Consider the following 27,485-nt stretch of genomic DNA (forward strand, 5'->3'; position numbering starts at 1 on the left):
GTTAGCACCACTTCAGTTTGGGGTGGGCGTGCAACTATATCACCACTTTGCATCGCGGTTCCTCATTGATACTCTTCATCACCTTGGGTTTTGTTGCGCATACCAGGAGGTGCACCAGTTTGAACGAAATGCAGCCAAATTCCATGGAACAAACATTCCTGACCTATCGACAGAGTTTGTCCAATATGTAGCTGACAATGTCGACCATAACATCCGCACGCTTGATGGCCTTGGTACATTCCATGGTATAGGAATGATTGCAGCCATAACCCCTGGAATTAGATCAAGGCAGCCAATCCCCAGGATCAAGGCTACTTCCTTGGATGTGGCAATGGTTGGAAGGGTACAAGTACGGTACCACAAAGACGAAAGGCACAATTTGACGGCACTGACCTACCAGAAGCTTGTCAACCTTCAGGTCCAGAACAGCTGTGAAAATCTTGATGTCCTGTGGAAAGCATCCGTCCTCTTTGGGTCTCCCAGACCTGCATGGTCAAGTATGATGCAGTTCGTGCATTATGGTGACCACCCTGGCAAAGCAACTGTTATGCTTCTGCTGATGATCGATCTGAATCCCAGTGATAGCACATGCATATTCTCGACCCTGACATTTGTTAGTGAGCATGCACGATGCCACAATGTCACCCCAATAATCATGTTTGATCAGCCACTCTGGTGGAAGGCTCTCACGATTATCAACTCTGAGCCAATGGAAAGTGATCTGAGACGAATAGTCTTGCGTTTGGGTGGCTTCCATGCAGAAATGAGCTTCCTCGGTTGCATCGGACACTTGATGGCCTCATCTGGGCTACAAGAACTGCTGGAGTTGATCTATGCCCCAAATGCAGTAATCCACATGATGTGTGGCAAAGCTGTTGCGTGAGCAGTTCGTGCACACTCAATTGTTGATGCAGCCCTCAATGCACTGATGCTATCAAACGTGTTCGATTTCCATCTACCACAGCAATCTGGAACTCCAGACAACAGTAAGGATGGAGAGTCAGAGTCAGCCGAAGCAGCTGCAGCTGCAAGGCCACCGGATCATCAGATAACAGATGGAAGCAGAGATGCGGACCTGGAGGGAGCTTATAAGATCTATGAGAAGCTGATAAATGGGGCTATATCTGCTGAAGACGTTTGTCAGTCTGAAGTTCTAGTGAGAATCAAAGACCGCCTTCAAAAGCACATCGAGTCCACCAAGAAGTCCTCTAGAACTTCAGCTCTCTGGGTTCAGTACATGGACATGCTGGACATCCTACGAAAATACATCAGTGCAGAACGCACTGGAAACTGGGCCTTACATCTGCAGGCTATCCAGGACATGCTACCCTATCTGGCAGCATCAGGACACAATCTTTACACCAAATCTGCCAGGGTGTACCTTCAGCAGATGCACAACCTCAAGACTGAACACCCAGAAGTCCAACAACGTTTCGAGGAAGGGTTCCACGTGATTCGGCGAAGCGATCACCTATGGGCAGGTCTCTCACCTGACCTGGTCATTGAGCAGGTTCTGATGAGAAGTTTAAAAACCAGTGGTGGGCTCACACGAGGGCGAGGGATGACGGAGCAACAGCGTCTGTTGTGGCTGCTATCGATGCCCGCCTGTGCAGAAGTAAACCAGGCAATGGAGGGACTCATGGGGGTCAACTACAACACTGGAGAGCAGAACAAAGACATGACCAAAGCAAGGCAATCCCGTGACTGGAAGGACACACTGACAGTTCTCAGTTATCTACAGGAGCACAATCCATTCAGCAATGACCCTAGTTTCCGGAATATTGCCACTGGGGAGAATGTCCTTTCCACCGTCAACGTTGATACAGCACAGTCCGTTGGCACTGCGATACTGAAGTCCATGGATGGACTAACACCTGCTGAGTTCACCTTCAAGAGGAAGGATCAAGCCGTCACTCTCGGCATGAAGTCTTCTGTAAGGATCGATGGAGATCAAATTCAAGTTGATCCACAGCTTCTCTTCCAGAGACTGGTCATAGTGGCACAGAACAGTGATGAACTCGAGTCAGCCCTCAAATATGAGCTATGTAGCTATCCCCCAGCCCTATTTGATTCCTCTCTACTGCTTTGAGAAGCAAAGAAGCCAGCCCTCGCCGACGCCATCTGGGGTCTTATCGGGCCTCATGTTCCAGCAGATAATGTAGTTGATGGCTGCCAGTATGTCTTGGATGGTGGAGCACTTCCTCAACGCATCCCATGGTCCCATGGATCTACTTATAAAGACATATGCCACCAGTATACGGAGTATGTAACGAAGAAGTATGGCAAGGCTGTAGTGGTGTTTGATGGGTATGAAAGTAACAACACAAAGGACATGACACACCACAGACGGTCAAAAGGGAAGATTGGTGCCACTGTGACATTTACAGCCGACATGATTGTCACAATGCAGAAGGAACAGTTCCTGGCCAACAGGCAGAACAAGCAGCAATTTCTTTCCATGTTAAGTGAAGAACTGCAGAAGGCAAACTGTGAGACATACCATGCCTCAGGAGATGCTGACCTGCTGATTGTGCAGAAAGCTGTGCAGTGTGCTACCACCAACAATACTGTGCTAATGGGGGATGATACAGACCTCTTAGTCCTTCTCTGCTACCATGCAAGCCTGGACTCCCATGACCTGTTCTTTTGTTCTGAGTCAAGGAAGACAACAAAGAAGCCTCGCATTTGGAACATCAAGGCTACAAAACAACTACTTGGCCCAGACATATGTAAGCACATCTTGTCCTTACATGCAGTTCTTGGATGTGACACTACATCTCGCCTCCACGGGATCGGGAAGGGAGCTTCCCTCAAGAAATTCAAAGAAAGCGACATTCCGAGAGCAAGCCGAGGGAGGTGTTCTATGCACATTCAGCCTCTACAGATGATGTGGCAGAAGCAGGAGAGAAAGCGATGGTAATTCTCTACAATGGAACATCAACTGACACCCTGGACTCCCTCCGATATCATCGGTTCTGTGAGAAGGTGGCATCTAGCTCTACTTACGTTCAGCCACAGGTCTTACCACCAACATCAGGAGCAGCAAAGTTTCACAGCCTGCGTGTCTACTTGCAAGTACAAGAATGGAAGGGATCTACATCTGGTACATTTACATTTTACTGTGTGCCCTGATTGCTGCTATGTTTATTCTTGTATTTTAGTATATTAATTTCAGTTAATATATTAAGTTCAATTACTGTGATGTTCTGTGTATCTTGTGTATTATTTTCACTACCTTCTGTATCATTGCTGCTGTGGCAAAACCAAATTCCCTGTCTTATCTTACAGATGGACCTCGTCCTACAGAGTGGGGATGGCAGAAGTGTGTCGAGGGGTTTGTGCCAGTTCAGACAACCCTACCCCCTGCTCCTGAAAAGCTTCTGTGGGTCATCAAGTGCAACTGCCAGGCTGACTGCAGCACCCTGAGATGCACATGCAAAAAGAACAATATCGAGTGCACTCCGGCATGTGGAAACTGCAGGGGATCCAGCTGCACTAACTCAATACAGATGCCCTGTGACGACGATGATGACATTGTGTAGTGTTATATGTATTCTGTACACATATTTAATTGGTTCAATCGTTTGATCAACAGTTGATCAGTTATGTGATGATGTGATCACAATAAATTCTCATCACTGATACTCTATGTGTTTTTTTTGCTTCAAGGAAAAAAATACAGCATAGTCAAATCTAGCAGAAAGGGCTAAAAATCGGTTTTTGGGTAGGATCATATTTATGCATTTTTCAAAACTTTCCACCCATGCAATTCCTTAACACTTTTTTTTCCTCATTCAGGACATATTGAGGATACACAAATCAGTTGAGTTTGCTTCTGTTGCAATTAGTGTGAGGTCAAGTCACATTATTACTGGACTATAAGGGACAAAGGTTTGATTACCAGGTGTGACACACAGGGGTTTATCTTTAATCCCTACACTATCTCACACTCGAACATCCTGGTATGTTCACAAGCAGACATCTTAACCCGACAAACCAGACTAACATAGAACTTATTACAGGTAGATTCCCTATCGCGACAGTCGAAGCATTTACCTATTCAGATCTACCTGGCTCGAGATATTGCTCTACCCTACCGACATAACAATATACATACACACATACATACATACATACATACATACATACATATGTATGTATGTATATATATATATATATATATATATATATATATATATATATATATATATATATATATATATATATATATATATATATATAGAGTGCTGTTCATGGTGCTGGTAAGGACTTGCTTACTATTCATGTAAAGACACCCTGGATCCACAATATTCACCAAAAAAATATACACACAACTGGCTTAACAATCATACGAGGGACAGTGCACTTTGTTATGCAACATTCTGCATGTGAAGTACAAATCTGATGGTTTATCGCCAGGTCAGGAATCAAACATAAACTAGACGAACCTAAATGAGAGAAAAATATTTAATAGCACATGTTGATGCTTTTCAAACTCAACGATACCATTTTCAATCCCCCTTTGTCACTATGGGTAGCAGTTTAACCAAGAAAATATAATTTATTTTACAAAAGAAAATGTTCATTTTGATCAGAAGAAAAAAAGGTTTCAACCAGCAAACTCTCTACCCAAACCATGTTATGAACCGTTGTGCAAGAACAGTGCAGAAAGTGTTACGTTACTACCGGAAGTCAGGTGAGTATCTGAAGTACAATGTTCCAAAAACGAGCGTCAAGGAGATCGATGTTAACAAGACTGCATGTGCATTCTGCCAATCCTCGACGGGGTCGTCACTAAACCCGTGATGGTCTGGGTTCTGCAGGCACACACACATATGCACACACATTACCCATGAGGTAATCAAGGCTAAAAGTGCTGTCTCCAGTGCCAAAAGGGTTAATGCTTCATGAGACATGCAGTCCAGATTTCATTACCTTCAACCCAATAAACTTGGCAGCGAACGAGCAGGTCGACTTTCAAGTACTACTATTGAAAATTAAAAGTTCAATCACACAAAGATTTTTAAATACAGGCAATTGGGTGACTGTTAGAGGAGGTGGGCAGGGTGCAGGGGGGTGGGGAGGGGGGGGGGGGGTGAGGGGTGGACAATAAGCAACAATAACATGTGAAGGGCAAGTAGATGGAAGCCGAGAGATAAGTCTCGGGTTCAATATAAGGTGATGAAGAGCCGATATGACTAAGGAGAGGAGTGGGATTTGACAGAAACTGGAAGATGGCTCCCGAGTAGGGAGAAAAAATAATAATAAGAGGAACAAAGCATTGCAGGCAAACTGTCAATTTGGATTTACATCAGCAAACACACCAAGTTGAACGATGAGCATGAGAGCTGGAAATGGATTTATGAGTGAAAGTGCTGATGGTACAAAACGAGAAGAAATTTTAAAAATGACGGCATCAGCTATTTTGAAAATAGATCTTTCGGACTACAAACATTTTATTATTGTTATATATATTTTTTTTTTTACCTCAGAGCAAACCTCCGTTGTTGAGACCAGAATAAAAACCCCACAAAAAATATTTTGCTTTATTTTTAAAATTAAAGAATGGCACATTAAGTCGATGGTTGTAAGGAACATAAATTGAGTCACAGGATCCTCTTTAAACATGCTCCGAGATCCTCAGAGATTTGGTCACAAGCCTCAAGAAGTGTCAGATGAGTTACAGGTCGAGCCGAAAGTATGGAGCACACATTTGTGTCAAGTGCACCAAGTGCCCTACTCCCAAGTTTTACTCAAACACAATATTTCAAAATATATATATTTTTAAAAATCACAATGGTGTTGATATAAAATGTCGCTTTAAAAGTACAAGGAGCTTTGATGCAAAAGGAGGCTCTTTGAACCATCGTGCCTGTGCCATAGCACCTCAACAAAATACATCAGTTTATCGACAATTCAGCCTTGCGACAATTATGTTACGTGGAATGTTGCAAGCAGGTGTTCAGCCAAATGTGCCAAAAGGGAACTTTGAATGATAATATTGTACTTCAAGAGTTACATGATCAAATCTACATGGTTGGTGTTTTATGACAGATAGTGTGTGTGTGTATACACACACACACACACACACACACACACACACACACACACACACACACACACACACACACACACACACACACACACACACACACACACACACCTATTACTAAACAAGGCCATACTAAAAAAAAATGCAGTATAAAACCACCGTTTAGAGGCCATTTTTCCCCGCAAAGCGGGGGTTGGCCTTTTTCGGGGACCGTGGTTGTTGTTGTTTTTTGGTCCCATATTTGAAGCAATGTTTTACGGCCGGATGCCCTTCCTGCCGCCAACCCTGTTTGTCGCTTTTTTACGACACACAGGGAATTACCAGTGAACTGGTACTCAATTAGCCGACCTCGGAAGGATGACAGGCTGAGTCAACCCCCCTGGCGTTAATTCAGCGATCGACCGGGATTCAAACCCAGGATCCTTGGATCCTAAGCTGGCACCCTAGCCGCTAGCCCAACACCAGGCAGTATGAAGAACCAAATAGTCAACAGCATGGACTATAAAAAAAATAGAAGCTTTTGACAGTATCCCACATTCATGGATGATAAAGTGCACGTAAATGTACAAGATAAATGCCCAATTAAGCAAGCCAATTGAGAAAGCCAAGGAGTACCACATTAATCCTGCAGCACTCAGAAGGAAAGATTGAAATACCAAGAACGTGGGATCATCCAAGACAGCCTTTGTCCTCTCCCATTTTTCCTGGCCCTGAACCCACTAAGTTACATCATTAATGAGCAAGGACACGGATACACCCTAATATCCAATAAAAGAACGCCCAGAGAAACAAGAAAGGTGACGCATCGACTGCATATGGATGATTTAAAACTCTTTGCACCAAACGACGAAAAATTGGTAGAACTGAAATTCGTGAAATGGTTCTCCAACGACATCCAAATGGAATTTGGCCTAGATAAGTGTGCCAAATACACATTCGTGCAAGGTAAACCAACCAAAACAGACAACACAAAAATCGACCTCGATACAACAATACAGGAGCTAGTCAACAAAGAATCTTCAAAATATCTTGGAGTAGAAGAGCGCCACCAAATTTGACATTTAAAAAATGCACAAGCCAATTACCAAAGAATACTTGCATAGAATGAGGCTGATCCTGAAAAAATACGTCATCCCAAGACACAAAATCAAAGCCATAAACCAACTAGCAGTACCAGTGTTTCAGTACAGATGTGGTATAGTAAACTGGCCACAAGTGGATATCAAAAAACTAGATATCAAAACAAGGAGACTTCTCACTATGAACAAAATGTTTGACAAAAACCAGTGCATCCCAAGAATGTACCTGCAGAGGAACAAGTGAATCCTCTTGGATTGCGCTGAGGTTCGGGCATGGAATTTCGAGCCTCGATCATGGTTCGAGCCTCGATCTTGTATACAAAAATAATAATAATAATAATAATAATAAGAACCTTGGGCCGAATCTCGCGCTTCACCAGTGCGCGTGCGCGAATTTACGTCACGTCGGCAGCGAGAAGGGGTTCCCCAACACGAACCAATCAGGAACTGCCACGTCACACTTATATGATCTCAGAATTCCTGTGACAGGAATTCGCGTTACACTGGCTGGAAGTCATTCGCTAGAGGCGCTTCCTCAGCGCTAATAAAGGAGGCGGTGGCCTGATGGAAATCAATCAAGTGCACAGAGCGATGATTGTAGGATTAGCAGAGTAAATGAAAAGCTCAACAGACTACAGGATACAATTTGTGCCCAAGCATGAACGCAACAAGCCAGAAAAAGTATCTCACTCACCTTGCAAAAGAACTTCCAAAAACACGTGCGATTGGAAGATGTCACGCACCAAACAGAAACAGCAATAAATACAGCCTCAACGATTGCAAAAAAAAGACAAAAGAAAAATACAATATGAAATACCAGCAGATATATAGTAGCAACTGGCAGAAACACAAAAGAGCAGGGAAAAATATATATATATACAGACTTGGCATTTAATATGGAATATTTTTTTTTCTTGACTTGGGATTCGTTTCTTAACTCAGTCTATCAATCTGGTGAGTTTCTTTTACGCTTCGGTGATTTCTTTGTTAAAAGAACCATGTCACTGATTGTCTGTCGCAGCAAGAAGTCAACAACAGGATTATATCACAGGTGGCGTGGCAAAATGTACGAACAGGTGCATTTGACGATTGGCTTCACAATCGGGTATACAAGGGTTGTTGCGTTCTGTATTAGTGGAAAACAACTGCTGCACGTCTACAAATGTTATTGCCGCTTCCTCTGGAGAAGGTCCATCAACTCGACAATGCTGTTTGTCATGGAGTGGTGGCTTTACGAAATTCCAGCATGAAACAGCGTGCAATTGGTCGGCAGTATGGCATCACTCAAGGTCAGGTGTCAAAGATCCTGAAACTAAACGCTCAGAGGGGTGTCCCTACTCCAATACCGAGGCCAGGACGTCCCCGCAGAACCACAAGGAGGGATGATCGCCAGCTGCACCGGTTAGTCCGCAATGGCCGTACCAAGTCAGCTAATCGGCTTAGGGCTGAGAGGCAGCAACTGACAAATGTGCCTGTATCCATGAGGTTAGTCAACCAACGACTGGTTCAAGCAGGCTATCGTTTCAGGCATCCCCTGAGAAAGCCACGCCTGACCAGACAACACCGCCAGCGCCGATTGCAGTGGGCCAGAGAGCACCGTCAATGGCAGCCAGGACACTGGAATCACGTGATCTTCAGTGACGAGTTTAGATTTCTGGTCTATCGTCAAGATGGCCGCGTCCGAGTGTGCAGACAAGTGCATGAAGCCCACAACGAAGATTGTATAGTGCCAAGAGTCCAAGCTGGAGGTGGTGGGGTGACTGGGCTGCTTTTCATGCAGGGGGCAAAACTGACCTGGTTGTACTGAATGGAAACCTGAACCAGTTCAAGTACAGGGCCATTCTGGAAGAAACATTGCTTCCATTTGCTCGTGCAGCCTTTCGAGGAAACATTGTCTTCCAAGATGACAATGCACGGCCTCATCATGCTCGCATGATCCAACACTTTCTTGCTGACCGTGGTGTGGAGCATATGGAGTGGCCTGCCATGTCCCCGGATATGAATCCGATAGAGAACTTGTGGGCAGAATTAACGCGTCAAATCGACAACTTGGACCAGCAGCCGACCTCTGTGCGTGAATTGCAGCAGGCTATTGTCACTGCATGGCAAGCGATTCCTGTCCAAACCTTGGCAAATCTCGTGTACAGCATGCCTCGACGTGTACGTGCTCTCCTGAATGCTCGTGGGGGTTACAAGAAGTACTGAACTGTAATTTTACTGTCCGTAATCCCAGTCGTAATTTAACTTTTGTTTTTGTTAAAAATAAATTTGGCTAATGTGCAAAATAAAGAGATACTTCTGGAAAACGCACAGAAGTTTAACACAGTACTGTCCGTGAATTGAGTTCGATATCAGTTTACATCACTTTCAAGGATCAATTTATTTGCTTCGAAATGTCAAATGTGTTTTTTGTTTCTTTTAAAGGTCACATTAACAAAATCTAGAATAATTTCAACATAATTCCAATGAACTTTTGGTTCTAAGTCATGTTGAAAAGTAAGTTCACCCCCACAAAAAAAATATTCCATATTAAATGCCAAGTCTGTATATATATATACATATATATATATATATATATATATATATATATATATATATATATATATACATATATATATATATATATATATATATATATATATATATATATATATATACATATATATATATATACATATATATATACATATATATACATATATATATACATATATATACATATATATACATATTATATATATATATATATATATATATATATATATATATATATATATATATATATATATATATATATATATATATATATATATATATATAAAAAGAGTTGGATAGATAAAGAAGGATCACTGGAATGGCTAAAAAGAGGTCAGCTCAACTGGGACGGAGAACGAATCATTATTAATGCCCAAGACCAAGGACACTACACCAATGGATTTAAGAAGATGGTGGGACAGTCAATTGGACAAGTGTCGGTTCTGCAATGTAGAAACAGAAAGCAGGAAGAATGTAAAATCGGAATGTAAAAACCTCCTATCGGAATCTTTAAAATAATAATAATAATAATAATAATTGTAACAATACAGAATCCAGGAGTGAGAGGTGGGACACTATGGCACCAAGCCATAAAAGAGAGAAATACTCTGTTGTACTCCATATAATTGCCTTGTCTGCTGCAAGGTTAGAGATGCTCAGGACTTGAGAAGACAGAATGCAGAGTCTGTGAATAGCTATGGATGACAGTTTGGAAATGTGGTTTGCCCAGCATAGGTCATGGCCAAATATGAGGGCCAGAAGATGAAGGGACTGCGGTTAGCAAAAAGTTTGATGGCAGCAGTTGATTGGAGGATTGGGATTGACAGTCCTTGTCGAGGAACATTCAAGATGTGAAAATGAAATGGGTCATGTTCTCGGCGTTAGTTCAAATTACTTTCTCTATATCAGTCGCAATGGAAACACCCCAAGACACTAACACCATTGCAACTGTTGCCCACCCCCACTATTCCCTGAAAAATGTCCGACTTATAAAAAGCACAAAATGGACAAAAGCAATGAAATCAAAATTGAGGAATGCAACACATTCTATTCAAAACCTATCTATAGTGACCGCTGCCCATCATCAGTGAACATGAATGCCAAGTTACAACCAGATTCACAAAGCAGCAGCAGCACAAGCCAAAGCACCAAACACATTCGGTGCAACACCAATGCATTGCAGGTTTTGCATTAGTGCAAGATCCCAGTGAATCAGACAAATGAAAATTCCCTTTTGAAGTGCCGCACTGTTTCCCACAGACTCCCTAATGATACAACTGCTGACTTGTTTCAAAGTACAGAGCCTAGGATTCTGGCTGTCAGCATCACATTGATAAAAGAATAGTTAATGGCAATATTGTACAAGAAATGCGTTCAGCATGGATTAATCATCAAACAAAGAGAACTGATCAAAAACAATGGGGAAAGATTGTTTTTTTTTACAGTACTGTACATGTCTAAAATTTTCTCTCCGAATAATAAATATATATATACATTTTATTATTATTATTTTTTTTCTCAAATGCGTCTTTTTCTATCCAACCAAAACATACTGCATCAACGTGCAACGACTTCCTCATTAAAATTGATCATGGTCAAGCCCGAGTTTAATGAGACATACAGTGCATTCAGAAAGTATTCAGACCCCTTCACTTTTTCACATTTTGTTATGTTGCGGCCTTATGCTGAAATCGTTTAAATTCATTTTTTCCCTCATCAATCTACACTCAATACCCCATAATGACAAAGAGAAAACAGGCTTTTAGAAAGTTTTGCAAATTTATTTAAAAGAAAAACTGAAATATCACATTTACATAAGTATTCAGACCCTTTGCTATGACACTTGAAATTTAGCTCAGGTGCCTCCCATTTCTCTTGATCATCTTTGAGATGTTTCTGCACCTTGATTGGAGTCCACCTGTGGTAAATTCAATTGATTGGACATGATTTGGAAAGGCACACACCTGTCTACAGTCACGTGAAAAAGTAAGTACACCCCATGTAAAGTTTTGACTTTTTCAACTTATTTCAACATACAGCTATTTGATCTTCATTTCAACAATATCGATAGATAAAGGTGATATAATACAAAAAATATCATGAAACCTTTACATTTTGTAGTCCGTTGTATAATTTAAATAAACATAAATGCAAATTTCGCTTGTGGAAAAAGAAAGTACACCCCGACATTTATCACTACTTCAAATACCTAAAATTAGAATCAGGTGCACCAGCTCAGGTGCAAATGATTAGAACATCGTTAGAGAGGATCTTGGAGCAACCTGTCTTATTTAAACCTCAGACATTTCGTTTGGTTTGCTCTTTGTTGTTGAAATGGGTGGCATCACCATGCCGAGATCAAAAGAGCTCTCTGAGGCCTTCAGAAAGAAGGGTCTAGATGCCTACGAATCTGGGAAGGGATTTAAAAAGATCTCCAAACAATTTGAAATCAATCATTCGACTGTCCGGAAGATCATCTACAAGTGGAGGAGATTCCAAACAACTGCCAACTTGTTCAGGCCAGGCCGCCCCAGAAAGTTCAGCCCGAGAGCAGACCGCAAGATGCTGAAAGAAGTCTCTAAGAACCCCAGAATGTCATCACGGGACCTGCAGGGAGCTCTTGCCACTGTTTATGTCAAAGTGCACGAGACTACCATAAGAAAGAGGCTGCACAAATTTGATCTACATGGGAGGTGTGCCAGGAGGAAACCTTTGCTGTCCAGAAAGAACATCAGGGCAAGACTAAAGTTTGCCAATGAACACTTCGGCAAAGACCAGCACTTCTGGAACAATGTGCTCCGGACAGATGAGTCAAAGGTAGAGCTATTTGGCCACAGTACCAGTTTGGCGAAAACCAAAGACAGCATTTGACCACAAGAACCTGATACCAACTGTAAAGCATGGGGGTGGAAATATTATGGTTTTGGGCAGCTTTGCTGCATCAGGGCCTGGGCAGCTCACCATCATAGAATCCACAATGAATTCTTCATTGTACCAAAGGGTGCTTGAGGATAATGTGAGGCCATCTGTCGGAAAGTTGAAGCTCAACCGAAGGTGGACCTTGCAACATGACAATGACCCTAAACATACCAGTAAATCCACCAAGGAATGGCTGAAAAGCAAGAAATGGAGGGTTCTGGAATGGCCAAGTCCAAGTCCGGATCTAAATCCCACTGAGATGATGTGGGGGGATTTGAAACGAGCTGTGCATGCAAGAAACCCCTCAAACATCGCACAGCTGAAAGAATTCTGCATGGAAGAGTGGGCAAAAATTTCTCCCAGTCGATGTCAGAGACTGGTAGACAGTTATAAGAAATGCCTACTTAAGGTTGTTGCTGCCAAAGGGGGCAATACCACCTATTAGAGCCAAGGGTGTACTTACTTTTTCCACATGCAAAATTTGCATTTATGTTTATTTAAATTATACAATGGACTACAAAATGTAAATGTTTCATGATATTTGTTATATCATATCACCTTTATCTATCAATATTGTTGAAATGAAGATCAAATAGCTGTATGTTGAAATATGTTGAAAAAGTCAAAACTTTACATGGGGTGTGCTTACTTTTTCACGTGACTGTATATAAGGTCTCACAGCTGACAATGCATATCAGAGCAAATACCAAGCCATGAGGTCAAAGGAACTGCCCGCAGAGCTCAGAGACAGGATTGTGTCGAGGCACAGAATTGGGGAAGCCTACAAAAACAAGCGTTACGCCTAGGTCCCCTGTCGTTGAAGTAATGCAACTGTAAGGGAAACATATGAAAATCTGTTAACTAAATTGTTACCAAAAAATTTCTTCACCAATATGTTTGTAAAGGTGTGTAATAACATGTGTTAAAATGTTGAAGGTCAACTCCCGTGGGAAACCCAGAAAAAAAGCTGTTGAATTCGGGTACCGAAAAATTATTTTCGAGAATTTTTTTTTTTTTTTATCGGCCCTTAAGTAACTTATGAGGGGTCAAATAAGGGTTTTTCATGATTCTGAGTTGATTGTTAACATTTATATTTCACCACACACACTCCTTTGTGGAAAAATAATTTCTAAATATATCTCATTTTCTACTTTGCAGGACATGGAGTCTAGCAATATGGATGAAGACGTTACTCCACCTGTGCTCAATTGCTTCATCTGTGCACGCTCGGATACACCAGCTGAAAGGCTCATACAGGCAACTCCAAAGGGATACTCAACTTTATTGAAACAAGCAGAAACTGTCGAAAATGTTACTGTTGTGGAACGTATGAAGGAGGCTCAAAAGGAAGGAAAACTGAGGTACCACCAGAAGTGTAAAAATGATCTGTACAACAACTTTGTTGCAACCACCAAGAAGTCAGCTCAAGCATCAAAGGCAGAGAAAGAGTCATCAAAGTTGAAGAGAAGACGCACTACTTGTGAGTTCAGTTCATCAACTGGCTGCAGTTCTAGAAGATCACAGTCAGTTGACCTCCTGTATAAGGATGTATGCATTCTTTGCAACCAACCAGCCCAGCTCTACAAAAATAATCCAGCACAAGCTAGAAAGAAATACAGAGTGCCAGATAATTTGACTGCAGATACACTGAAGGCAAGCTTGCTGAAGACAGCACGGAGTCGCGGGGATGACTGGGGCACTGAAGTCACTGGACGCCTGGAAGGGATCAACGACTTATATAGGCATGAGTACATTGACTTATATAGGGTTGGTTTTCTAAGGCTTATATCAAAATATTAACTTATATCAAATAAGTCTTTTAAGGTGAAAGCGTGATGACGTCACGCGGCCTTGCCTAGATGTAGGCCGCACCTCATTTTGTCGAATAAAGTGGTATTCGGGTGGTTCCGGTATTTGGGACCGCAGGGACGGAAAGTGCAGGTACAAGTGCCAGTCACTCCCCAGCCGGCCCACTCTGAAGGTTTGGATCGGGACACCGGGATTCATTCCGGTTGCCTGGTCGGCCCGGAGGTGGGGGTGCGGGGCCCGTCACGGAACGTCAAAACAAACGGCCTGCCGGGGCCGCCCAGAAGTCGGGCGTGAGGGGCGCGTCCACTAATGGAACGCCTCTCGCTTCCCAGATCGAGGGCCACGTGGTCAGGAGAACCTCGTCCCTTCTGGTTGCCTTGCCGTCCCACCGTGAGCGCTGGTCAGGACGTACTTCAAACTAAGCTTAAGTGTCAAGTGTTAAGTTCCTCCTTGCCCTCGCAAGGGAAAGGCTAGGGTCAAGCTCTTCCAAATTTCCAAACACTAGAAATCGGACGTCTCAAATTAATTAATAAATTTGTTAATACATCTCAGTCGCCCGCGACCTCTCTAGCGCGAGTGTCGAACCAGTTCATTTCCGGTGCGGCCGGGCCGAGTATCGACCTGGCCGTGGCCGAAGCCGTTGATTCCGCCGTAGCACGCTAACGCGTAGGCTCGCGCGTCCCTGGTCTGCCGGGGCTCCGCGGGTGTCCTACCGTGCCTGACGCAGCTCGTCTCTCAAACTTCCGGGAGTAGGCGCCGGTGCCCGGGGACAGATTTCGCTGTCTAAACATGGTAGCGCTAGGCCAGTGGGACCGCCGGCACCCACGTGCACTCACAAGTTGTTCTGCGCATGGGCGGCAGTATCAGACCGGGGCGCCCAAACGCTCCCCGGCTAAAGTTCATCCTGAAGCGCCCACATTGTGCGGACAAACCCCACCAAGTCGAGGGCCACGTGGTCAGGAGAACCTCGTCCCTTCTGGTCACACTGTGCCTATCGGCCGGCCTCGAAGACCGAAATTGTGTCGGTTACCGATCCTTCGGGTTCGGAACTATGCCACCCTAAACATGTTCTCAAGGAATGCAGCGGCAGGAGTGATCAAACCAGAGACTCTACCTCCAACAGAGGGTGCAGCTGCACAACATTCACTCCGTGCCTACCTGCAGACCCGGGACTGGATCCTTCTACAGAGCATGTCTCTGAACCCCAGTGACTATGGATGGACAATAGGTGTGCATGGGTATGAGCCAGTTCCAACACTGGACCCCACGGCTCCTGAGGAGCTATTGCAGTTCACGAGCTGTAATTGTCATGGAGATTGCAGCAACCGGCGATGCAGCTGCAAGAAGAATGGGGTCACGTGCATCTCGGCCTGTGGAGTCTGTAATGGCATTACATGCAGAAACTGCAGTCATGATGTTGTTGAGTCTGAAGAAGACATAGACAATGACTGTTGAAACTTCTGACATTGTGAATGAGAAATAACTCTTGAGTATTATATATGTATGTGAAATAAAAGCTACTTTGTGTGTAAATGTAAAAGTGAAAATATAAATGTTAACAATCAACTCAGAATCATGAAAAACCCTTATTTGACCCCTCATAAGTTACTTAAGGGCCGATTAAAAAAAATAAAAATTCTCGAAAATAATTTTTCGGTACCCGAATTCAACAGCTTTTTTTCTGGGTTTCCCACGGGAGTTGAACTTCAACATTTTAACACATGTTATTACACACGTTTACAAACATTGGTGAAGAAATTTTTTGGTAACAATTTAGTTAACAGATTTGTGAAATATCTCATAAAATGCCCTTACTAAGTTGACAAAGTGGAAGATGCAAGGCGGCCATCTTCGATTTTGACGTGGCGACCCAATTTTCAATAGCGTTCTCCCTTATGCATAGATAAACCCACCACCAGATTAGAAGTTAGTAGTTCGTTTATTTTTCAAGATATTTCGCTCACAAGGTTCAGACATATATATGGTGGCGGCCATCTTGAATTTTGACGTGGCGACCCAATTTTCAATAGCGTTCTTCCTTATGCCTGGATACCCCCAAAAACCAGATTATAAGTTGGTACTTCGCTTATTTTTCAAGATATTCCGCTCACAAGGTTCAGACATACATGGTGGTGGCCATCTTGAATTTTGACGCGGCGACCCAATTTTCAATAGCGTTCTTCCTTATGCCTGGATACACCCAAAAACCAGATTAGAAGTTGGTACTTCGCTTATTTTTCAAGATATTCCGCTCACAAGGTTCAGACATACATGGCGGCGGCCATCTTGGATTTTGACGTGGGTTGCACCCACACACAAAATTAGAATTCGGTCCTTCGCTTACGCACGCACGTACGTTCGCACGCACGCACGCCCGCACGCACGGACGCACAAACCATAGTCCCCCTTTCGCTCCGCGGTGCGACGGGGGACAAAAATTCTGCTGCATTGAAGGTTCCCAAGAGTGGCCTCCATAGTTCCCAAGGTGGCCTCCATAATTCTTAAATGGAAAAAGTTTGGAACAACCAGGACTCTTCCTAGAGCTGGCCGCTCGGCCAAACTGAGCAATCGGGGGAGAAGGGACTTGGTAATAGAGGTGACCGAGAGCCCGATGGTCACTATGGCTGAGCTCCAGCGATCCTGTGTGGAGATGGGAGAAACTTCCAGAAGGACAACCATCACTGCAACACTCCACCTATCTGGGCTTTATGGCAGAGTGGCCAGACGGAAGCCAAACAATTCAATCTTGGTTTCATCAGACAACAGAATCTTTAGTCAGGTTCACTATGTTTTTTCGTTCAAAAATTTTAGAGATTAGCAAAACTATACATTTTTGGAATATTCAGAGCATGAGGAATCCAAAAATTAATGTTGGCATTTGCGGAGACACCTGCATGGCCGCCATTTTGGATTTTCAAAATGGCCGCCATAATACATAATTTGCGCTATCTTGGCTTCTGGTCAACCTGGAATCTTATTTAAATATGCTAATCCGATGTTTTCGGGGTCAAGACCTTTGTTTGTGTGGAAGTGACTGCGAAAATGACGCGGACTGTAATGCCGAAAATGACACTCAGGACAGTGATGAAGATCTGTAAAAGCATATTCCTGAATGGTATAGACCTAGTAGATCCTGTGTATAGGACTTATAGTTCAAACTGATACTAACAAGGCTGCCTTCTTGCTTTATAAACCCATACCTATAACTTCAAAGGACTTGCAATATCATGTATTATGTAATACAGCTATATCACAAATATAAGGACAATGGTTTTCAATTACCTTTGTTTGTTGCTTTTCTATATTCCTGAGCACTATTTTGAGGCCTTTATTGGATTCCTTGACCCAGAAAACATAGGATTAGCAGTAGATGATAAATGTTGCTTCTGGGACACCTCCGTTTAACATGGGAAATCCCTATCTAATGTCATTTACCCCCCTGTCTTTTTCAAAAATCATAAACACCTCTATTTCTCCCTCTATGAACCTATAATCCTTCTCGCCTTATGAACCTATAATCCTTCTCGCCTTATGAACCTATAATCCTTCTCACCTTATGAACCTATAATCCTTCTAGCCTTATGAACCTATGATTTTCTTCCTTTATGAACCTATAATCCTTCTAGCCTTATGAACCTATGATCATTCTCACTTCCATGTAAATTTTACCCTATTCCCCCCACTACCCCCTTAATGTAGTTCCTTAGACCACTCTGCTAATGAGCCTATAAATATATTATCTCTTTCTAACTTTTTTAAGAGTTCCATTCTCCTATAGAACTCATCCCCATCAAGTATATTTATAAAGTATACAGGTTCCTTAACCTTTTGTTGTGAAAGTATAAAGTGGTATGTTTCACGGAGGGTTCTTGTTTGACCTCCTCCTCTCCCACATACCATTTTAAAATTATAATATTTATTATCCGATTGATAACCATTAAAGTTCTCACTCCACTCTAATATATTTTTCTTCCCACCCTCCATTACCCCACTTAACAAATGAATACGTTTATCCGTCTTGAGAACCTTCTGACCAGTGATTCTCTCAACCTCTTGAATCTGATATTTTTCACATTCGTTATGTTTTCCATTTATATACCAAGGTTGATTACACCTCCACTCTTTAGTCTGGTTGATACTTGGTTCTATCATTTATATAATAGTAAAAAAGGTGGCGGTAGCCCGTTAAAATCCCTAACCCCCCTTTTTAACTTATCACTTATATATATATATATCTTATATACTTATATAACCATAAGGGAGACGATCAATTCCATTTTCTAAAATAAACCTCTTATCATCAAAAGCCCCCAATGCTTTCTTATGTGTGGGCGGGGTCTGTGTGGGTGTGGTCTGTGTGGGTGTGGTCTGTGTGGGTGGGGTCTGTGTGGGTGGGGTTTGTGGGTGGGGTCTGTGTGGGTGTGGCTTATGATGTGTTTTTTTTTTTTTTTTTTTTTTTTTTTTTTTTTTTTTTTTTTTTTTTTTTTTTTTTTTTTTTTTTTTTTTTTATTACTACTAATTAAATTAGCTAATCTGGGTGGATGAAAGTATGGATGGTTGTTGTTTAATGAATTATCAGTTTTGTTTTTTGTAATTCTTGTGAGTAAAATGAACCCAAGATTTCTTCCCAATTCATATCATATAATTTGTAAGTCCAAGGCATAGTATCCATTACATCAACGATTTTGAATAATTCATTAGTCCATCTCTTTGTATAACCTTTCTCAAAATGACTTTTCCATCTGTATATTCTTACAATATCACCAACTTTGAACTTCGGTTTTCTCAAATTAATCTCCTTTTCATATTCTAATTTTGTAAATGTTTCTGATGGTTTTGATTTTGTTGATGAATGAACTGTATTATTGTAATTATCTACAATATCCTGAATAAAATACACCCATTTTTGGGAACCGAGTTGTGTGAATTTTTTATATAATTTCTCTTTTAAAGTACGATTAAAACGCTCAATAACAACTGCTTTTCCTTCATTAAAGGTGCTGTATAATTTAATACCCTCCCCCTTAAGAAATTTCATAAATATTTTGTTATAGAACTCTGTTCCCTCATCGGTCCACAGTTTCTTTGGTTTTCTTTTACTTTTATTAAATATCTGTTGGAAGGCTAACTTCAGAGTATAACCTCTCTTGTTTTTCAAAGGAACAACCCAAGCAAATCTACTCCTCAAATCAATAACGGTTAAAGCATACTTGTATCCCTTATCATTTTTTAGTTCGATTAAATCAGCGGACCATATGTGGTCGGTGTATTTAGAATAAACTTTCCTTCTTTTAAACTTTGTGATTATAGGTTTATGTAATTCATCAGCCAAAAGCTCCTCAGTCTTGATGACATCATGAGAGCCTAATAGTTTTTTGAGGGTGAATAACCAAGGCCAAGTTTCAATTTAGCATTTATCAAATTTCTCACAATAAACCTATCAACTTTCTCTCTCAACGTTGGATTTTGTATCAAAGACAAATTATACAACATTTCTCTGTCGGCTTTATGTTTTTCAGTCAATGTAGTGGTTTTCCCATAAGCAATATCATGCTTCATACACACTTCATCAACCCTATTTGTAGGTTTAGACCAAGGTTTAGGATTGTCAGCCTCATCTAATCTTTTATCCAAGTTTGTTCCTGGGCCACAGAAAGAATACCCTGGAAGGTGTAATTCCCCTGGAATTCCAGTTGTTGTAAATTTGCTACCTGACAAAAACTTTTGTATGTCTCCTCCACTTTTAGGAGAGATGAATTGACACTTTTTAGAGCCACACACTTGACATATTCCTTTTTGATAAACTCTATTATTTTTAGCTTTAACATAAGAGATATTTTTAGATTTAGTTTTCTTTTTACATTTGAGACAATAACTCATATTTATTTATGAGAAAAAGTTCTACATAGTGCCAAAACCTTTTTGGTTTTCAACATATACATTTCTATCTTGATTTTTAAAACATAAAGAATCCTTAGAAATGACTTCACTCTCTCCTCCATTTATTTACAAATAAAACTAACTAAAGTCAATAACACCAACATCATCAACTATATGTTGTATATCTGCGCTCTGAATTCATTATAGCAAATTTAAAAACCAATAAGTTCGGAAGAGTCATTAATTCTTTATTTTCCTCTTCAGTGCGTTGAGATTTATTTATTTGTCGTAATACCTTCAATCTTTCATTAATCTCAGGAATGGTCATATTTTTATATTTTTCCTCCCTCTCCTCCTCCTCCTTTTTCTCCTTCTCCTCCTTCTCCTTTTTCTCCCTTTCATCCTTCTCCTCCTTCTCCTTTTCCTCCCTCTCCTCCTTCTCCCTTTCCCCCTTCTCCTCCTTCTCTCTTTCCTCCTTCTCTTCTTCAACTCCTTCCTCCTTCTCTTCTTCAACTCCTTCCTCATCCCTTGCTACCCTTGAGTTTGAACCCCAAAGAATATTATACATATACTCATCTGGATTTTGAGATATTCTTGTATCTATAATTATTTTTCTCATAATAGGATACCAATAAGATTTGTTGACGATTTCTAAAAGAGTTTTATATTTCATAACTTTGAGAAGTTCATTTTTATTTAATATTTTAAACAAGTCTCTATTTGTGGGTTTAACAATATCAGTATAAGGCCAGTTTTTAATGACAAAATTCCCATGTATATGCTCCAAATCATAAGGTATGTAATACCGAGCACCCTTTTCTTGTAGGTATCCTTGAATACAAAAATTATAATTCTCTTGTAGTCTTCTTCCTGCCATTTATGTATCAGAAATATATGTGAGATTAATATTATGACAGGTAATACCACCCCATCTTCCCACTACCAAATCGGTTTGTATTCCTCGGCTTTCTATCCTTATCTCATTACCTTCCTTCTTTGTCATGCGAACCATCGCTATACTATCATATATTTTTCTTTTCTTAAAATCACGTATTTGTTGTTTGCTAATTGTACTTCCACATAAATCCTTATCTTCACCAAGTGGATAATATTCTTCTTTACGAGACTGATTTAAATCATGTAGGTCTTCTATGTTTATTGAAAAAGACCAATTATACCCTAAATCAGACATATCATACCCCCATTTATTAATTCGCATATTAACTAAATGTCCTTCTTTATAAAATTCAATTGTAAGCAGGTAGTTAAATTCAATGAGGAAAGGTGTATGGTCAGTATAACCAGGTGTTGTGGTTGTAAATTTTACTTGTTTAACAAAACGTGCTGTTTTCTTTAAAAATATATATTGTGATAAATCACTTAATCTAATTAAGTCATTCGCATCTGTAGGGTTTGGATAATTGATTAATTTATAAGTATTCTTCATATTAATATTTTTACTTACACTATATTTTTGTCGTTCAGCCTGTGCCTTTGTATAATAATTTGATAAATCAATATCCTGAGAGGATTTTCCAAAGATAGAACCATCTTTTCCAACATAAGTCATTTATATTAGATTAAAAATGATATCATAAAAATTTTCATTATTGTTGAGTTTAAATAATACATATAAACATAATTGACCACAACATTTAGAATTAATTTCTTGAACTTGAAATGTTTGATAAACACCATTCTGTAAGAATTGTATTACTTCAACAGGTGGTGGCATACCATAACTATCAAAATAATATTTATCCTGACTATTATGAATACAAACCCAATGAGAACCATTCTGTGTGTCTAAATTCATAATAATATTCTTTGTATTCTTATTTATATGTATTAATTCATCTCTCATACAAATAACCACATTATCAATTTTTAGTGTTTTACAATACTTAGCGAGTTCTATATTTGACGTTGTATTCTTTCCAAATTGTTTAAACCATTTATCCATTTATTTATGAGAAAGATACAATCCATTACCCCGTTTAGTTAGTTTAACACCCGCTTGAGCGATAGAGGAAAGCATATCTCCAACTAACAATCTAGCTTTATCAGGTAGACTTTCAAGTTTTTGAGCAAAATCTACAATTACACCACTTCCACTAATTTGTTTCTCCAACTCCTTGTTATGTCTTTCCAATTCTTTTTGAGCTTTTAGTTGTGCCTTCCTTTCGTTAGCAGTTTTTACCGCTGCTGAAATACCACCAGTCAATGCTCCCGCCGCACTTAAACCAGCAAATAAAGGAATTAGAAATGGGAGAAATCCTCCTCTTGACTTGTCTATTGAATATTTCTTTAACATAGGTTTTGTCATTTTAATTTTAAGTGATCCAACATCATTTAGTGTTTTCACCTGCTCTCTTGTGAGTAAAACATCAATTCTTACAGCTCCTTTTCTTTGAAATGTATTAACATTAATAATACAAGGCTTTTGATTTTGAATACAAGATGTTAATTTATCAAGATTGATTTGATTAACATATACCCCTACCATTTATTTATGAGAAAAAACCTATGTGATATTAATCATAACACCATTATCTGTATTAATCTGTAATTCTGTTTCCTCCAAAAGCAAACAATAAGCATCAACTTCTTCATTCTCTCCTCTTTCAATGTATAGAGAAGTATCCACTCTATTAGACTTTATAGTTTCCTTTTGAGAACTCAGGTCAATTGTGTAGATTGTATAAAGTTTTTGAAACGCAACCATATCCAAAATAGGTTCATTATTACCGTTGCTTTCACACACCTTTTGGTAAGACTTGTAGGCTTCCGCATAATCATTTTTTTCCCAATCAATTTCCAATCTATCTCGCGGATAAAATGTCCCATCAAGAGAAACCCGAAGTTGTTTCACCTTAGCATTATCACTCAGGGCATTATTCTTATTAGTACCGTCCTCTCCATCTGGTTTCTTAAAAATGAGCCATAGGTATCGTGGCTTTCCTTCAAGAACACCCAAATTCCAAGTGTAGGTAGTGTGTTCCAGTTTAACGTGTTGACATCTTCTTTTAAGGTATGATACATTTAGCGGTTTCTTTGAGTTAAGTCTTCTATTTAACATCTCTTCCGTTTTAAGATTAGGAGTATATTCACTAATATACCAACACAAATCATTAATAACAAATTTATTATTGTCGCCAAAAGCATTTTCAACCCCAAAAAGCAACCTATTTACATTATCATTCCTTTGTAGTTGAAATCTAATTTTAAGCCCATACAAAACTTTATCATAATCACAAAATCCAAATATACCTTTCAGAGGTACTGCTACCGTAAAACTATTCTCTGCTTTTGCGTCATCATTATACATTGACTTCCTTTGACTATAACCAGGGTCTGCGTTTGTTCCTGTTGACATATCAGGAATAAAACCTTCAACAGCTCCCTTACCCATTCTATCACTAAACGAATATAGTGTAAATTTCATCATTTCAGATGTAGCAGAGACATAATCAACCGCTTCAACCTCTTGTGTTCCAATATACAGGCGGACACTGTCAAACATTTTCCAGAAGAAATCATTTACGAGTGTAGCATTAGTATTATTCGCAGCCTTAGTGAATTTAAATTTACACAGCAAGAAACTATCAGCTATATTCAAGTAAGTTTGTTGATTATTTATTTCAAAACTTTTTGTTCCGTTTGAATTCCAGTCTGTTCCTGTTATAGCATTTACCTTAAAATAGTCTTCCTTTTTAGTGGAGTTTGAAATGATAATCGTATCATCCAAATCATAGATACTATCAATCGCTTCCATACTTGTATTTATATAGCATTAAAATTGTTGAAACCCTGACCCAAGTATTTTAATGATTTTTTGTCGTTCTTGTGAAGATAGTTGAGTTTTACCTTTTTTAATTTCTTTGATTGCTTGTAATTTATGAGACTCCTTTTGAGCATCTTTTATACTCTTTATAGCACCCGCAACTGAGCCCACGGCAGAAGCAGTTGAACCAATTAGGTCTTTATGTTTAAGGATGGTTGAACCAATACCCATTAGAGTATCAATTATCCCATCTCCTTTATTTCTGAATTGATGTCCCACACCCCGTTGTCTCTTTGGTTTATAGTATCCTCTCCCAAGAAACATACCTTCACCCTTATAGTATGGTGAAAGGAACATCCCATCCCCTGTAATTATTTTATATTTTCCCAACTCGTGTTTTCTCACAATAACCATTATTTATTTATTGAAAAACTTCACATAGGTGAATTCTGATGGATATAATTTCATCATTAAAGGATATCATACGATTATCTTGGTCGGTTATCCTAAAATTTACTCTGTATATGGTTTTTCCTGACACAGGTAAATAGACAAGATTTTTTGGTTCCATATTAAATTTATAACCAATCGGGGTTGAGTATGCGCTGAATGAAAATATTGTATTTGTTCTTATTCCATCGTTATAAGCACCATCAATCAAATCACAATGAATTAATACTGAATTTATACCGGAGGATATTTGAATGACATTATCACTGTAAGACGTCCCGTTAGTTTCAACCTTTTTTGAAGAGAAACCCAATAGCTCTCTAAACGATTTTTCAATGGTGAAATCAACTTTATAATTATTTTTAAGTTTAATAGTTGATTTTGAAGTGTGTTTTTGAATATCTATTACAATATTTTTTGGTTCATCACCTTTTTCTTTCATAAGGCGAGAGACTTCTGAAGATATTTGAGAAATCTCGTAAGCACCGGGTGAAACGGTTATAGTTTTATATCCACTTCCTGGATTATAACTAAACTTGTTGTTTTTCTCTGTGATATTAAACAAGGTATTATAAGTCTCCATTGACAACAAAGAAGCCTCATATTCTTTTTTGGGGTCAAGTTGTAGTGGGTAAGGGAATGAAGCTGTGTAATCACTCGTTGTGAAATTAAAACTAAGAATTGTGCTTCTCATCTTATTTAATATCTAATAAAATATCTTTGTATTGACATTTATTAATTATTTTCATATTCATCAACTGATCTAAAATGGCGGATGCTTCATTAAAACAATTGTTGTTTCCAGCCTTCTTACTACCTAACAACAATAATAACCTATTAACTAATTGTGATGGGTCATTTGGAAGAAAACTAACACCCGAACCAAGCTTACTTAAAGCATCAATAATATGTTTCTCCTTCTCATTCTTCTTACTTTTACCAGCAACAGAAACTCCATAATCAAGTGTGTTTAGCAACTCAATATACTCTCTATCTTCCTCTCTTTCCATTTCAAGCGGTTCATCAAAATAAGGTGAATTAGAATGTCCATCTTTTGTTAGAAGAAACATTAATCTTGGGGTTAATTCAACATTTGGTTGGTCAGAACTTAAGAACACCAATTTATCATTAAATATCAATAACTTTTCTTTCACAAGATGGAACTGTGCTGGTTCTTCTGTTGGAATGAGACCTGCTCTGGTTTTTGAACCCTTCAAATATTCATTGTTTTGAAGAGCTTCTACAATATAATTGGAAAGTTTATTTACCTTCTCAAGATGCCGAAATAATCCTTCATCATCATATTCTAATTCTCCAAGTTCTTGCTCTGTCATTTGACTAAAATCTTTGAGCATTTGAAATTTTTTTGGAGTAAATTCTACCATGGGAACTGTAGGTGAAATCGTTTGTTGAGTTTTTAAAAGTGGTTTAAAAAATTTCTCTTGTTTTCTTTCAAAGGCTTCTTCACCAGTTAGTTTCTGTCTCCTTTTCTTCTTTATGTCTTCCTGTTGCTTTACAACTTTTGAAAGCAACTCTTGATGTTCTTTAAACTTTCTTACTCTTTCTTCGGCATTCATTTTCTGTATTTATTTATTGAAAAATATCATTTAGTATCTCATCTTGTTTCACAACAATATATTTATATTTTCCGATCGTGTGTTTCATATTATTTTCAAATTCCTTCTTACTACGTAATGTAGAACAATTATCTCTCCAAAAATTATTTGTATCTATTGAATTTAACTTAAATAAAATAAAAGTATTAGCATTGTTTCTTATTGAGCGCCGAGGGAGTTGAAAATATGACTGACTAAGATAAATACAATTACAAGAAGAATGTCTCCCTCTTGTATAGTAGCTATCCATTACTGTTTGGTTTCTCTCATTAACACAATCATCAAAGATAACGAGGTTCTTTTTTGATTTATCTAAATCTTGAGGTGAAGGTATATCATCCGTATTATCACTGAGAATACAAGTTATGGGTTTTAGTTTTGATTTTGATTTCTGTGTATCACAAAATAATTGTATTATATCATCAATATTATAATCATTTAGTTTGTTTTGAAGTTTAAATAAACCGATAATGTCTTCCTTTTTAAGACCCGCATTAAAACCCTGTGAGAGTAGTTGATACTCAGGTTGAAAACTTGACTTTGTAAAAATTATTAAATTATCATAATCTAAAAAATTAGGACTAAGGAGCATCTTTAAAAGTAAACAGGTTTTTCCACATCCGCTTGAACCGACTATTAGACATCTCAATGAATTTGGAAGATTTTTATGGTTATTAAATTTTATCTTATTTTCCCAAACAGGTAAAAAATCATTCATTTATATATTTGGAAAACAAGTCATCTAACTTTTTTTGAGTTTTTTGAGAAACTCTATATTTTATCCTGAGTTCAGGTTTAATTTCAAAATAATCCATTATTTTGTTTATATAGTATCTTGTATTAACATTTCCATTAAAATTATTTTGAATAATAAATATCATTAAACCCTTATACATTTCCTCAATACAAATAGTCTCTTCCCTTGTAAGAAATGGTGTATTATCCCCATAATACTTAACATTCATCTCTCTTATTAATCTTGTAAAGTAATTCATTTTTGGTTCTAATTTAAAAGAGTTATATATTTTTCTATATTTTTTATTATCATTAATTAGAAGATAATCACAGAAAATACATTGTTTATATGCTTCTGATTCTGTATTAAGCCCCACTCTACCACAAGCCGGACAATTCTCTAATTTATCATATGGAGAGTCTGGAAATTCTAAATATCCTTCAGAATTTATCATATTTATATAGTAAAATTATACTTAAAACAAAGTGCCTTTTTTAGAGGCTTTTTTAAAGATGAAACTGTGCTTAAAGTAAAACACCTTTGAGCTTTTCAACTCGTTTTATGTATATAACTTTACTTAAACTAAACGCAAATTTATTAGCTAATAAATACAATGTTTCAAAAC

The 27,485-nt window shown here is 38.9% G+C and overlaps 1 protein-coding gene across 1 annotated transcript in view; it reads right to left on the reverse strand.

Moving 5' to 3' along the window:
* Window positions 1–27,485, reverse strand: part of NDUFB11 (NADH:ubiquinone oxidoreductase subunit B11) — a 188,026-nt gene that overhangs the window by 96,184 nt on the left and 64,357 nt on the right. The window contains exon 2 of the mRNA XM_068112910.2: window positions 4,687–4,817. Within this exon, the coding sequence (XP_067969011.1) occupies window positions 4,687–4,817 (131 nt within the window). The remainder of the gene's footprint in view (window positions 1–4,686; window positions 4,818–27,485) is intronic.

Source organism: Myxine glutinosa, chromosome 4 (assembly GCF_964187855.1).
Source record: "Myxine glutinosa chromosome 4, kmMyxGlut1.1, whole genome shotgun sequence".
NCBI lineage: Eukaryota > Metazoa > Chordata > Myxini > Myxiniformes > Myxinidae > Myxine > Myxine glutinosa.